Source organism: Lottia gigantea (assembly GCF_000327385.1).
Source record: "Lottia gigantea unplaced genomic scaffold LOTGIsca_132, whole genome shotgun sequence".
Classification (NCBI taxonomy): domain Eukaryota; kingdom Metazoa; phylum Mollusca; class Gastropoda; family Lottiidae; genus Lottia; species Lottia gigantea.
Genome location: NW_008707463.1, coordinates 228,414 through 239,232, shown reverse-complemented (window position 1 = coordinate 239,232; position 10,819 = coordinate 228,414). Strand labels below are relative to the sequence as shown.

Below are 10,819 nucleotides of genomic sequence, written 5' to 3'. Positions count from 1 at the left end.
TTGTTTCCTATTCCACTTATAAAATAAAATAGAATTGAGTTTTTTGTTATTCATCCGAGAGGCGAAACATGTATCATGTGCAACGGCAGCATTTTAAGGTTGCGGTCAACCTCACACTAGTCAAGGCGAAGACAAACTTTATAATACCTTGACATTGTGAAGCTGGGGTCCAGTAGACCTCCAGTATCCTTAGCGGGATTATCTATCCATACAGTACAATATAGAGGCAGCAAATACACACGGTATCGGCCTGGACATCTAGTCATCTTATATACTGTACTGTATAGATAATCCCAGGCCTTACATTATACCGCTTGCCCCATTAACACGGCTATAGTATACAGAGTACAGACTTGCTTGGAATTTTCAAAATTTTGAAACATGAACCAATTTTGTCAGTTGGCAGAAGTTTTCAGGTATTTTAAAGATATTCTTGTCTGTCAGAGTAGAAATTAAGACACAATGGTTTAAAAGAGATAACAATTCTACACTATTTCACGTCTGTCTTCAGACTACGTTTTTTACCGCTAAAATAAACATGAGAAAATTCTCTAAATCTTTGTCTGTAGAATTTATTTATAAACAACTATTTTTTTTTCTAGCTGAAAATTTCACTTATCTATTTCATTTTTTTGAAAATATCTAAAAAGATTTTGAAATTTAAGTTACATTTCTTGGTCTTCAGGTGTTCAAGATAGTAAAGCATAAGATATCATTTTTACTTAGTAATTTATTTAATACAACCCAGTGTGAAAAAAGATTCTGAAAATTGAGTAAATTCTGTACAATCTTAATCTTTCATAATAGACTTTAGATTTCTAAAACAACAACTTTTAAATCTTTTCTTAACACTTAAAACACGGGGAATAAAAGACAAATCAGAAGAATTTCAGAAGGTCAGTGGAAGATATTTGATACTTTACGATAACAGAACTAATCTTTAAGATAAGATTCTACTACTTATATTTCTATATTTAATTAGATTGAAATCCTGGAGATTTCCAGCCTTAATTCTGTTGGCACCTTGGCCAAGGTTGGTGGGATCTGTAATGTTTGATTTTTAAATAACGATAGTGCCTTTACCTTTGATGTTTGGTTTCTATCTTTTGTTTTAACGGACAAAATTCAAAGTTTTTTCTTAAAGAATATAGTGACTTCAGTCAAATTGTATGCTCAGTTCTGTTTCAGAAACTAAATATCGGTGAACGATTTTCTTAATTTTTGGTGTATTTGTAATCTAAAATCCACGCCACTTATTCTCGAAACTTAGCGCTTGTATATTCGATGTTCTTATCTTCTAACATTGATTCAAGGATATCCTAGCGCTAAGATCATTTGGAGAATACGTGGCCAGGATCATGATGAAACCTTCAAAATGTCAGTACCAAAGTAACAAACCAAGGATTTCGACCATTTCAAAGTTTATTGTCGATCCAATTGATACCATAATAAATACTCAATATATCATAAATATCTAACTATAAAAAAAACTAATTAATATTTAGTTAATGAGTCACGAAGACTGAGGAGGAACTATTTAATATATTTTATTATCGGGGAAAGATCTTGATTCATATCCTGACGTATTCTATCACTATCGACCGCCATCTTTGTCACATGACGTGTGATTGACAGGTGAGTTCGATATTCACGTAATGCCTGGAAGCTGTGACATAAAGTGGGTTCGTTCGATTTCCCCTGTTCGATCAACCTTTGTGATAAGCGGTGAAATGGATACAGGCTGATTATCATATTGCGATATTGAATGTAGATGATATTAAAGAGAGCATTTTCAACTTAAACGTACAAGTCATTTCATTAGGTTATCCAAGCAATTCATAGGGTGCAGTAAAACAGAGGAAGCTTCATTTTCAATTTAAACCTATCTGAGTACCGTAGCGGATGTCACTACCGCAGCAGGTATGCTGCCTCCTAGATCACCTTCTGCTACCTTACAACTGGACATGCCATTTAGAGAGTCCACAAGCTAATTTTGGTGTTTAAACTTTGTCACTTAAGCATCTTTTTCTGAGAGTTCACACAGTTTATTTGTTATATTTATTTATTTCGAGAATCCCTTTAACCCCAATTTTCTTTTCAGTAACTGTTCCTTTAAGTTATGAGATGAGAAGTCGGTAACGTTTGATGTCTGATATCGATTAAAGAGAGAGTTGTAGGTATAATATGATTATATATCATCAAGCGGTTTAACTCGACTTTAATACACATTGATTCCTCATTATACTGACTGAGGATGGAAGATTTAAGACCCTGGCATCACGCACGTTGTTTCTTCACTTTAGAGAGGTAATGAGTCAAACAAGCTATGGATGTACATGGACGAGAATGAATTCCATCGCAAATCGAAAGTAGGTTATTGTTTCTATCCTGGAAAAATTCCCCTCAATAGAAACTGGATAGGGTAAGACTTAAAACTCAATTCCGTTTCATATCACTTACTCCAATGATTAATAAGTTCCTGGTCATATACAGAATGTCCCAAATTGAGGAGTTGTTGCCCCTGTCCTAACAATATTTACTTTATTACACTGAGCTCTAACAATGCGTTTATATTGAATGTACAAAGCATAGCTGAGGGGCGGTATAAATGTTTTAGATCAAGATTCGAAACCATTGCTTACCGAAATTATGAGTTCCATTATGACTATAGATATCCTCCTCACTGCCTCCACGGCCACTGTCACTAGTAGTTGTTTCTCCTGACGCTACACTATTAGTATCATCTGGTACGGAACCTGGTTTTAACCATGTATTGGGTACCTGTAATTTATAAGGAGATAGTTTACTCTCTACTCTCTGGTGCTTCAATATGGGAGAGAGCGACAGCAACCTAATGCTATATGTAAAAGTCTCATGTGATATACAAACACAGAATCTATGACACTTACAATTTTATCAGTTGGTAATGCAAAATAACAATTATTAAATTTCGCAAAACACTAGTATGGCGAAGTTTTTTGATAATATTCAAATACTTTCACAGGTTATGTAGTTACAAACAATAGCATAATAATGATAGGAGTATTAAAACTTACAGTTTTTACATTTCGAGTACACCATTCAGAGGACTCTTATCAGAGACTACTTTTACAACGGTAAATCAGGAATCTCTTCGATTTGACGAATATTGTTTGTACACAAAACCCAGTAAATGTTATAAAGTAAAACTACATAACTATATTTACTTCACATACCTGATTATGTTTATAATTCTGTAGTAAAACTTGATGTAACTGTAAAGCTGTTAATTCGTCTAGATTTGACTCCTGGCGTCCTGAATCTTGACCAGCAGAATTATAGCTGCTATCTGACATATTCCGTCCTTTACTGCTACTGTTACCTGACTGAAAATATAAAAAATATAAAAATTATTGTATACTTTATATAAGCTAATAGGATTGGGAAACAGGCCTGTGCCTATATAATTCTCTCCATATTTCTTCTTTTTGGTTACTGTAGTCGATGTCGCCTATTAGACAGGACATGCCCTAATCAATGTTTTAACAAAAAAAAAATATAAAAAGATCTAATTTTGACACTTTCAAATAAGAAAATTGAATCTCTTTCTGCAACAAAGTGTATATTTTAAGACTATTTTAACTTTTTAAAATCTCGGAACGTGATGTGAGACGTTGATAATAACCGAAATAAAATCTTTAAGTATTATTAAGATAAATAGAATATTTAGACACATTTACTTGCAATCTCTTTTTATAATGGTGGCAGCTGTTTGTAATATTTTAAATAGTTTCTTTGTTTTTTAAGAAAGCAAACTAGAGTTTATTTTTGGTGATTGTATATTTTAAGAAAACCGGATGAAGATATTAGTCACAGTAACTTCAAAAGATAAAAATTGAAACAAATCTGTTCAGAATGTATTATACATTTTCCCATTATGACATGTCCTCGGGTAAGAAACAATAACAATATTGATTTTCAACTTATTAGAAGTAAAAAGAATAAATTTTGCTTTGCTCTTGTAAATAAATTAATATTTAAAGAATTATCAGAGAAAGGTAATCTACAAATCTTAATCGAAAAATTAAATGCTTTTTGTTTGTATCACAAATTGTGTTAATACGTTTAGTATAGTTCTTAAAGACGTGTGTTTGTTGTATAATATTGTATGTGTTTGTTGTATAATATTGTCATGTATTTGTGATATGTAGTCGGTATTCCTCACTTCTAAATGTCGTTCAAATCTTATACTTAATCCATTGTCTCACATCGGAGTTTTATGGAAGTGGAATATAAACGTTATGTGTTTAATATTTTATTAAAGAAGTGTGTTTTGTTCCATAATATTGTCTTGTGTTTGTGATGTGTAGTCGGTATTCCTCACTTCTAAATATCTAAATGTCGTTCAAGTCTTATTTATCTTTGAATGCTTATTATGTTTTTATAAATTATATCATTTAAGATTAGACTTAAAAATCATTGATCAAACTCACGAGAAGTTGGTATATCAAAATATTTAGAATAATGATAATCTAATCTAATCTAATTTACTAATGTTCTTATAAAACTATATTACTTTCTCTATTTTTACTCAAGTATCAAAATACCAAAGATACAGTTTCTTCTGTTTTTATATTGTTATCTAGAATCTTTATCAACGTTCATTTAAGATCCTTCAAAAATAAGATAAGATATGATAAATGGTAATAGTAATATTTTCAGAATTTTCAGGAATTAAAATTTTAAAATAGAAGTCCATTTATCATAGCTTTTCATATCGCAAAAATAGGCCATTTTAAAATCTCGAAATTTACCAAAATCATGTCTTCTAAATATTTATATTTCTGATGTATTGTATAACACGATCATATCAAACTTTCAGCACCTGAGGGGATCTGACTTTACTCTTTCTGATTTTTGGATCAAACACCAATCCCTTTTTCTGAAAGTTTTTCTTGATCCTGATTTCAGATACTTTGAGACTAAGGGCTGATAAAATACATTTGTTTTAACTGAAAATTTGAAGTACAACAGTTCAACAGAAATGAAGAGATATGTTTTGATTCCTGATAATTACAATCAGGCCACACCTGGTGGATCTCTAATCTCAATTTGATAGAAATTTGACGAGTAAACTGTCAAGGAAGGTTTGTTTTTCTTAGAAGAATTACAAAAATGTATCATTTAGTTTCGAGTTAATCAAATGTTTTATTTCTGCGTTCTCCATAAAAATACCAGCGCGGCAATAATTGAAGTCTGATGGCTTGGTAATTTGGCGGGAATTAGAGATAATCGTCTGGTGAATGGTTTAACAACAGGTGCGCGTTTCGTACCATTTCGAATCAATGTGGAATTTCGGATAAATCATACCAGAGTGATTCCACTTTGACTGGAATTCAGTTGAAGAGTCAAGAGAGATGGTAAGATTTTGCAAAAAAGAGAAAAGATCATCTGAAGTACCCTAATGTGGTAGGCTACAACTTCAACTGGTCAATCTCGTATTGGTCAATGACCATGGAGACTATACTATTCCCTGCCTGCTTAAAATTTTGCCAATGGTAACAAAACTATGTATACGTGATTCATATTATTTATTTCAGCAATTTTCTGGTTTTTTACAGTGCCATATTGGTAATGTGATTATTTATTTATTTCTTATAGAAATTACCTAATTAGTGTCAGCAACGAGAATCAAATGACTTCAAAACAGGTGCTTGAATATAGACAACGTCTGAATTGACTTGATTTGTTGGAAAGAGATTTTATAGCTTTTTTTCGGAGACGCTAAAAGTTATTCGTACTTTTTCTATTCCTATGCGTTTCTTGTACTACCAGAAACATGTATCAAGAGTATGACGTCAATATTACATATACCACTTAAGCCAAATGATATTTGAATTCTTTTTGAGTGTATATCTATAAGATATTTCTTTAGGGTAAAGACGTACACGTTTGAAGATTAATAATAGTTAAAAATATCAAATTTCCTATAATAATGAAGTGAATAATTTTAGTTTTATCTAACCTTTGACCCTGATCTGATAGGAACACGTGGAGGGTAGACAGAGAAGTTTAAAGATGTAATCAAATCCACTATAAATTATTACATTGATGACAACTACTGTCAAAACTCTAGAATTCAAATTTAAGATATAACTCAATGGTAGCAAAACCAACATCAACATCACCACATTTAGCAGTAAACAGTTGTAAATCTACTAAGGTGTGTTTTAGCCCAAAAACCTCGTTTTATACGAGTACCACTAAAATGGGTTATGCTAGAGAGACAGAGGATGATTGTCGTCCCTGAACAGTGTTGTCAATTCGGCATTCCCTAGAAGGACTACCTATTTTCTGACTAGAGTCTACTTAGTCAGCTACACGCGAATCGTGGTATTTTCGAAGATCTTTTCAAAGAATTGCCCAATAGTAGCTCTCTGAACTCAAAGCATTTTACACAACTATGAAGGCTATCCTTCTTTCTGATTTAATGTAAATTGTAGAAACGTGTACTATGAAAGTAGTATATCTTATACACTGATGATGCACAATGTAAATTGTAGAAACGTTGTGTAAATTGAAATGTGTAATAGTTTATGTGTCAATGTTAAGCTTTGGAACGTTGTGTAAGCTACAATAAATTCCAGGAATTGTAGAGACCTTAAGTAAAATATCTACCCTATCCTATAGATATGAATTCTATACGCTACTACTTAAATACCGTTCTGCATTCGATTTATTATTGATATGTCCCTAATGACTATTGCTCGACAATAAAAGTAAATAAGAGAATTCTTACCGTATTGTGATTATCTAAACACGATTGATTCTTTATCACAGAACCTTTATCAGTCATCACTGCATGGAAACCAAAATCAGTGTCGTCCGCCATCTTGGATTTCATGTCATTCATGACGTTAGTTTTTTTAATGTCGTCATATTTACTCGGGTCGCCATTACTGTTCATTTGTCGTCTGCCAACAGTTTGTCGTTTTCTGTCTCTGTGTCTGATGATAACGATGATTAGAACAATGATGGCCGAGATGACAATAGTCACACAAACAATCGTTAGGGTTATCAAAATATTCTTTTCGTTCGATGTTTCTTGGTAGGCAGCAGATGTTCCATTTCCTTTAGTGACCTTCACGAATAGGGTCACGTGTTGTGCCAAAGGGGGACTACCCTTATCTTTGGCACTGATAACCAATCGGAATAAATTTACATCCTTTTCATGAAGTTCTCTGGTCAGAAACAACTCGCCTTTCTCTGCATCAATTCCGAATCTCCCGCTGTCGTTACGGCTGGTGATGACGTAATGAATCTCGCCATTTAGCCCCGAGTCTAAATCATCGACGCGAATCCGCGAGATGATGGTCCCCTTAGGATCAGATAAGCTTGTGTTGACGATATAGTTGGAGACTTTGGGGAAAGTTATAATAGGGACATTATCGTTTTCATCTTCTACTTCGACGACTATACGACCCTTGGTTTCTAGTGGAGGCGTTCCTTTATCAGTAGCCACTACTTCAAATTCATAGCGTGACCTTCTTTCGTAATCAAGCTCCCGATCTAAAATAAGTGAACCGTTCTCCAATAAAATAAAAGGTATTTCATTCGACTGTTCAAATAGCGAGTACACAATGACCCCATTCTTTCCTGACTCGTTATCCACGGCTACTATTTTAGATACGATCTCTCCAGGCCTTGCTGCTTCCGACACAGACACTTTGAATGGATTTTTCGAAAATTCGGGAGCAACATCATTTTCGTCCAGGATTCTTACTGAAACTGTCGCTGTAGCTGTTTTAGCAGGTTTTCCTTCATCAATGGCCAAAACGGAGAAATTCTCATATTGACTCGATTCAAAATCAAACGACACGGCAGCAGAAATGGTGCCATTTTCTTGAATAATCCTGAATTTTCCAGAAGCATCGTCTGCCAATTCGTAATGCACCCGTCCATTGGATCCAGAATCCAAGTCTGTGGCGTAGACACTCAGAAGGCTTTTGCCCGCAGCATTATTTTCTGAAATTGTTGCAGAGTATTTGGTGGTCATAAAAGCTGGAAAATTGTCATTTTCGTCGATAATCGTCAGCGAGAAGGAATAGTTGGCGGTTAATGGCGGAGTTCCGGCATCTTGACAGAAAATTGTGATATTTTGTTTCTGTGTTACCTCCGAATCCAGTTTCTTAGCAACGATAATCTTGTATTCATCCACATCAAAGCCTTGGAGTTCGAAGTATGCTGTGCTTTGTAGCTGACACGTAACAATACCGTTCCGACCACGATCCGACTCTTTCACAGCTACGTGTGCGACAACAGCGTTCAGATTTGCATATTCAGAGATTGTTGACCCTGACAACACATTGACAGTTAATTTCGGTGGACTATTGATAACATCACGTACGTTGATCGTAACGACCGTTTGACTTGTAAAGGGTTGTAACGCATGATCGGTCGCTTCAACAATAACATTATATTGGTCCGTAGCTTCCTTTTGTAAATCTCCCTTGACCGTTAAGTTTCCAGTGGTCGGGTCAATTTGAAATAAATTTTTCACTTTCTCGTTTTGATGTGAGCTCAGTTTATAAGATAATTCGCCATTTTCACCCGAGTCTTTGTCCGTTGCGTGAATATTTACGATTACGGAATTTGCTGGTACGTTTTCGTCCACATTTACACTGTATTTCTCCTTAGAAAATTTTGGTAGATTATCATTAACGTCCGTTACGGTTACGATGACATTAAGGACACCCTGTAGCGGAGGTGATCCACCGTCTTTAGCCACGATTTGCAAAGAGTATTGGCTTTTCGTTTCATGGTCCAGCTCTTTTTTCACGACTAAATTCAAATACGACGTTCCGTCTGGATTTTTACGAAACGATACTCCAAAAGCTCCATCCTTAGGCACGACTTCGTACGTTTGTAAAGAATTATTTTGTCCTCTGTCGCGATCGGATGCTCCGTCAATCGGGATTGACGCTCCGACCAGAACAGCTTCCGATACGTCTAACGTTAAAGTATCCTTGTTGAATATTGGTGGATTGTCATTAATGTCGTCAAGAGTTATGGTTACTGATACTTTTCGAAACAGCTGATTACGATTTGACTGGACTACGATTTCCAACGAAATCTCACAAATGATTGCAAAAGGACACAAGGTTTCTCGATCTAATGTTGAATTTGGTCCGATCTTTAAAACTCCGGTTTTTTCATCCAGCGAAAACAACGACGTTACAGCATTCCCCTCGGTCAGAAAACTAAACCTTAAATTTGGATAGTCTTCTACACTGACTGCACTTTTTAGATTATCCGTTTCACTGAGGATATCTCCAATAAACGTGTCCACGGCCAATTCCTCTGGGATTCTATAATTTAGATCAGCACTTTGGACTATTAAAGACACAATGGCAAGTATAAATCCAAAACGACACACACAACTGCTACTATGATCCATGCTGGTAACTGTTACACTGTGAAATCTGAGTCCTAGTGGTTTATAAGTTCATATCTGTACCATAAAGTTGTGGACAGGTTTAAGGCACTCAAATCTGAAAATATAAAGAGGATTCATTAAGGAATTAAGTGACTCAAAGTGTAAGCAATTAATAAAGCTATGCAACGTGCAAGTAGTTAGAAAAATTTAAAACGCGTGAAAAATCTACATGGGACTTAACGTTCGTTGCATTTACCATGGTAATGCTGTCTTTTATTCTGAAAATAAAGATTCTGACAGTTTAGATATCCAAAAACTCGTCAAATTTATTTCGACAAAAAGTAACGAAAACAAAGTGTTAAGCAATGACTAATGATTTTATCCCACCATACATTTATCATCCATAACAAGTGGTTAAACTACATCCATTTAAAAAAACCAACAGCCGGAATAGTTAATTAACTTGCTAAAATTCTAAAATAGTTTCACACATGCTGAAACAGTGTTGAAATCTTGAAATTAGAAACTATGCTGGAAATATGCCTCCTTCAAAAACACCTGACGATAACACTTCTTCGTCTTATCACTAGCTCCGATGACAACAGGCTACCCTTAAAGATGGATCGGATTCCTTAAAATTCCATAACTCACTTTAATGAAATTAGTAAAACGAAGTGATGAAATTAAGCTTCATTTCCAGGTCTCTAATCCCAACTCATCACCAAGCCACATGTTCCGCGTGAATACTAAAGTCACTTGTACACAGTGATGTTTTATTTCAATATTAAAAGTAGAGTACTACACACCACGCCTTCTACAGCTGTCAACCAATCAAATCAGAGTAGGGCGTGGTTACTAAAATATTGATTGACAGGCGCGTGTAAGATAATGTGAAGTAACTTTATGATTATTGATACAATAAAGACATATGATAATGGTGTCAGTATGAAATCTTGGCTATTTATCGTCAATATGGTTTCTTATCAAGTCCACTTACAACCCATTGAAATATCTTGGTATTGTGTCGTCAGTGAATCGTCATAGTTTTAAATTTGTCGTTGATCATAAAATTATCTCGAGTTACGATATACGGGGGTTGGGTTGTTTAATTTTAGGCTGAAAACAAAAATATTTGTAGTATATATATATATATATATATATTAGATAAAATTACCGAATTTTTCGTGATTTATATTTTACTTTGACAGTCTATGCCAGTGCTTTTATGAGGCTAGGTTCCATTACCATCTTACACTGTTCCAATCCATCATTCCACTTGGACTTAATCTTTTGAAAAAGACAATGAAACTTCCATTTTCCTGTTAGAATAGTGGGATGTAAATTCTAGGGTGGTTTACTGTCACTTGATTCCACAGACCGTTCTTTACCTGAAAGTGTCGGAAT

At 34.5% G+C, this 10,819-nt stretch overlaps 1 protein-coding gene across 1 annotated transcript; it reads right to left on the bottom strand.

Moving 5' to 3' along the window:
- Nucleotides 1–2,613: 2,613 nt before the first annotated feature.
- On the bottom strand, nucleotides 2,614–9,436 carry LOTGIDRAFT_139034 (hypothetical protein; the record flags this gene model as incomplete). Its single annotated transcript, XM_009049237.1, has 2 exons — nucleotides 2,614–2,871; nucleotides 6,818–9,436. The coding sequence occupies 2 exons, from the start codon at nucleotides 9,434–9,436 to the stop codon at nucleotides 2,614–2,616; spliced, it is 2,877 nt and encodes a 958-aa protein (XP_009047485.1).
- Between the last annotated feature and the right edge of the window lie 1,383 nt (nucleotides 9,437–10,819).